Source organism: Drosophila suzukii, chromosome X (genome assembly GCF_043229965.1).
Source record: "Drosophila suzukii chromosome X, CBGP_Dsuzu_IsoJpt1.0, whole genome shotgun sequence".
In the NCBI taxonomy this organism is placed as follows: Eukaryota; Metazoa; Arthropoda; class Insecta; order Diptera; family Drosophilidae; genus Drosophila; species Drosophila suzukii.
This window is the reverse complement of record NC_092084.1, coordinates 21,752,708-21,756,605: the sequence shown is the minus strand read 5'-3', so window position 1 is coordinate 21,756,605 and position 3,898 is coordinate 21,752,708. Positions and strand designations below refer to the sequence as shown.

Genomic DNA, 3,898 nt, shown 5'->3' with positions numbered 1-3,898 from the left:
GGAGTATCTTGACCAAAATCTGAATCACATACTTTTCTTTGAATACAATATACCCTCTACTCTAAGAGAAGTGTATATGCTTCTCCATATATTCAAGAACTAGTTATACTTATGTATAGTTCCTTAGTAAGTAAATAGCTAGAGATATTTATTAAGTTGGGAAAATATCACATGTTAGGGGTAGAATAAGATTCCCTTCATAGCCTACTTTTTGTAGATAATTCTGGTACGTGGCTTCTTGACGACCTTGGGAGTGGGTTGTGAAGGACCAGCTCCGGAAGTGGTTGGAGTGGCAGGGGGCGCCACCGGTTGCGAAGGTCCAGCTCCGGAGGTGGTTGGAGTGGCAGGAGGCTCCACCGGATTGGATGCACTTGCTCCGCCACGTGGCTTCTTGGCGACCTTGGGAGTGCGTTGTACAGGAGCAGCTCCGGAAGTGGTTGGAGTGGCAGGTGGCTCCACCGGATTGGATGAACTTGCTCCGATACGTGGCTTCTTGGCGACCCTGGGAGTGCGTTGTACAGGAGCAGCTCCGGAAGTGGTTGGAGTGGCAGGTGGCTCCACCGGATTGGATGAACTTGCTCCGATACGTGGCTTCTTGGCGACCCTGGGAGTGCGTTGTACAGGAGCAGCTCCGGAAGTGGTTGGAGTGGCAGGTGGCTCCACCGGATTGGATGAACTTGCTCCGATACGTGGCTTCTTGGCGACCCTCGGAGTGCGTTGTGAAGGAGCAGTTCCGGAAATGGTTGGAGTGGCAGGTGGTTCCACTTGTTTGGATGTACTTGCTCGGGTCTTCGGCTTCGGTTTGGCCTGCTCAGCGCCCTTGGGCTTCAGATCGGCCTTTTTGCCCACCTGACCATCGCGAGAGGTGGACAGCATTGGTCCCTTGCTCGAACCTGGCTCCTGGCTGGCCTCCTTGGCCAGGGGCTTCGACGCCTGCGCGCTCGCCTTCGCACTAGTCCCCGGCTGGTCGGTCTCCATCTCCTTCTCCAGATTCTCGGTACTCTCCTTCGGGACCTTTACCAGCGGGACGGCCCGCTCCGGATCCGCCATGTGCAGATCCTCGACACTCACGTTGGAACGGTTGGCCATCGTGGCAAAGCGTTGGGCCTCCACCAGTTTGTCCCTTGCCAAAGCTAAAACAAATCACTCACAAACTCTTTGCCTTTCAATCTTTCCCCGAATTTCAACTCACTGTAGGCCAGGTCCAGGATAACTCCACGTGACGACGAATCCGCCTCCAATCCAAGGTCCTTGAGCAGATTGTTCACGAATGCCATATCGGCAGGGAGATCCAAGTTGCGCTCGGGCATCTTGTAATTCGTTTTCTTCGCCATCGTTAAAGAGAATAGGTTTTCCAAGTGCCTTCGGAATATAATGACAAGTGCTTTCAAATGTCATGACAGTTGGCCAAGGCCTACTTGATTGGCCAAAATCGTTTTAGGGTTGCAGGTAGGTTGCTGGAAACTCTAGATTCATGGTATTTTAATGGGGATATGCCCAAAAAACTTTATTTAGTGTGTATGTCAGAACAGCGCACTAAAATTAAATCGTAGAGAGAAATATTCAAGCACATTTGGCTAAACTACGACTGAAAAACCACTTAAAAATTAGTATTTTTGACCAAAATCTGAATCCCAAAAATAACCGATGTACCCCCTTACAAAAAATGAGAAATTAGGTCAAAAAATAAATGTTCCTTTAAGTGATAGGGATCGATAGCATTTGTAGAAAGCTGCTCAAAACAGTCGGTCTTTAAGCTGTACGCCTTCATTTGGGTAAACTATGACTGAAAAACCACAAACAAAATGAGTATTTTTGACCAAAATCTGAATCCCAAAAAAAACCGATGTACCCCCTTACAAAAAATGAGAAATTGGGTCAAAAAATAAATGTTCCTTTAAGTGATAGGGATCGATAGCATTTGTAGAAAGCTGCTCAAAACAGTCGGTCTTTTAGCTGTACGCCTTCATTTGGGTAAACTACGACTGAAAAACCAAAAAAAAAAAGAGTATTTTTTACCAAAATCTGAATCCCAAAAATAACCGATGTACCCCCTTACAAAAAATGAGAAATTGGGTCAAAAAATAAATGTTCCTTTAAGTGATAGGGATCGATAGCATTTGTAGAAAGCTGCTCAAAACAGTCGGTCTTTTAGCTGTACGCCTTCATTTGGGTAAACTACGACTGAAAAACCAAAAAAAAAAGAGTATTTTTTACCAATATCTGAATCCCAAAAAAAACCGATGTATCCCCTCACAAAAAATGAGAAATTGGGTCAAAAAATAAATGTTCCTTAGAGTGATAGGGATCGATAGCATTTGTAGAAAGCTGCTCAAAACAGTCGGTCTTTTAGCTGTACGCCTTGATTTGGCTAAACTACGACTGAAAAACCACAAAAAAAATTAATATTTTTGACCAAAATCTGAATCCCAAAAATAACCGATGTACCCCCTTACAAAAAATGAGAAATTGGGTCAAAAAATAAATGTTCCTTAAAGTGATAGGGATCGATAGCATTTGTAGCAAGCTGCTCAAAACAGTCGGTCTTTTAGCTGTACGCCTTCATTTGGGTAAACTACGACTGAAAAACCACAAAAAAATGAGTATTTTTGACCAAAATCTGAATCCCAAAAATAACCGATGTACCCCCTTACAAAAAATGAGAAATTGGGTCAAAAAGTAAATCTTCCTTTAAGTGATAGGGATCGATAGCATTTGTAGAAAGCTGCTCAAAACAGTCGGTCTTTTAGCTGTACGCCTTCATTTGGGTAAACTACGACTGAAAAACCTCTAAAAAATACGTATTTTTGACCAAAATCTGAATCCCAAAAATAACCGATGTACCCCCTTATAAAAAATGAGAAATTGGGTCAAAAAGTAAATCTTCCTTTAAGTGATAGGGATCGATAGCATTTGTAGAAAGCTGCTCAAAACAGTCGGTCTTTTAGCTGTACGCCTTCATTTGGGTAAACTACGACTGAAAAACCACAAAAAAAAATGAGTATTTTTGACCAAAATCTGAATCCCAAAAAAAACCGAAGTACCCCTACAAAAAATGAGAAATTGGGTCAAAAAATAAATGTTCCTTAGAGTGATAGGGATCGATAGCATTTGTAGAAAGCTGCTCAAAACAGTCGGTCTTTTAGCTGTACGCCTTCATTTGGCTAAACTACGACTGAAAAACCACTAAATAATACGTATTTTTGACCAAAATCTGAATCCCAAAAATAACCGATGTACCCCCTACAAAAAATGAGAAATTGGGTCAAAAAGTAAATCTTCCTTTAAGTGATAGGGATCGATAGCATTTGTAGAAAGCTGCTCAAAACAGTCGGTCTTTTAGCTGTACGCCTTCATTTGGGTAAACTACGACTGAAAAACCACTAAATAATACGTATTTTTGACCAAAATCTGAATCCCAAAAATAACCGATGTACCCCCTACAAAAAATGAGAAATTGGGTCAAAAAGTAAATCTTCCTTTAAGTGATAGGGATCGATAGCATTTGTAGAAAGCTGCTCAAAACAGTCGGTCTTTTAGCTGTACGCCTTCATTTGGGTAAACTACGACTGAAAAACCACAAAAAAAATGAGTATTTTTGACCAAAATCTGAATCCCAAAAAAAACCGAAGTACCCCTACAAAAAATGAGAAATTGGGTCAAAAAATAAATGTTCCTTAGAGTGATAGGGATCGATAGCATTTGTAGAAAGCTGCTCAAAACAGTCGGTCTTTTAGCTGTACGCCTTCATTTGGGTAAACTACGACTGAAAAACCAAAAAAAAAAAGAGTATTTTTTACCAAAATCTGAATCCCAAAAAAAACCGATGTACCCCCTTACAAAAAATGAGAAATTGGGTCAAAAAATAAATGTTCCTTTAAGTGATAGGGATCGATAG

The 3,898-nt window shown here is 41.7% G+C and overlaps 1 protein-coding gene across 1 annotated transcript; it reads right to left on the bottom strand.

Moving 5' to 3' along the window:
• Positions 1 to 204: 204 nt before the first annotated feature.
• LOC118878425 (proteoglycan 4-like) lies at positions 205 to 1,406 on the bottom strand. Its single transcript, XM_036821399.3, has 2 exons — positions 1,193 to 1,406; positions 205 to 1,133 (listed from the first exon to the last, which is right to left on the bottom strand). The coding sequence occupies exons 1-2, from the start codon at positions 1,332 to 1,334 to the stop codon at positions 205 to 207; spliced, it is 1,071 nt and encodes a 356-aa protein (XP_036677294.3). The 5' UTR covers positions 1,335 to 1,406.
• Between the last annotated feature and the right edge of the window lie 2,492 nt (positions 1,407 to 3,898).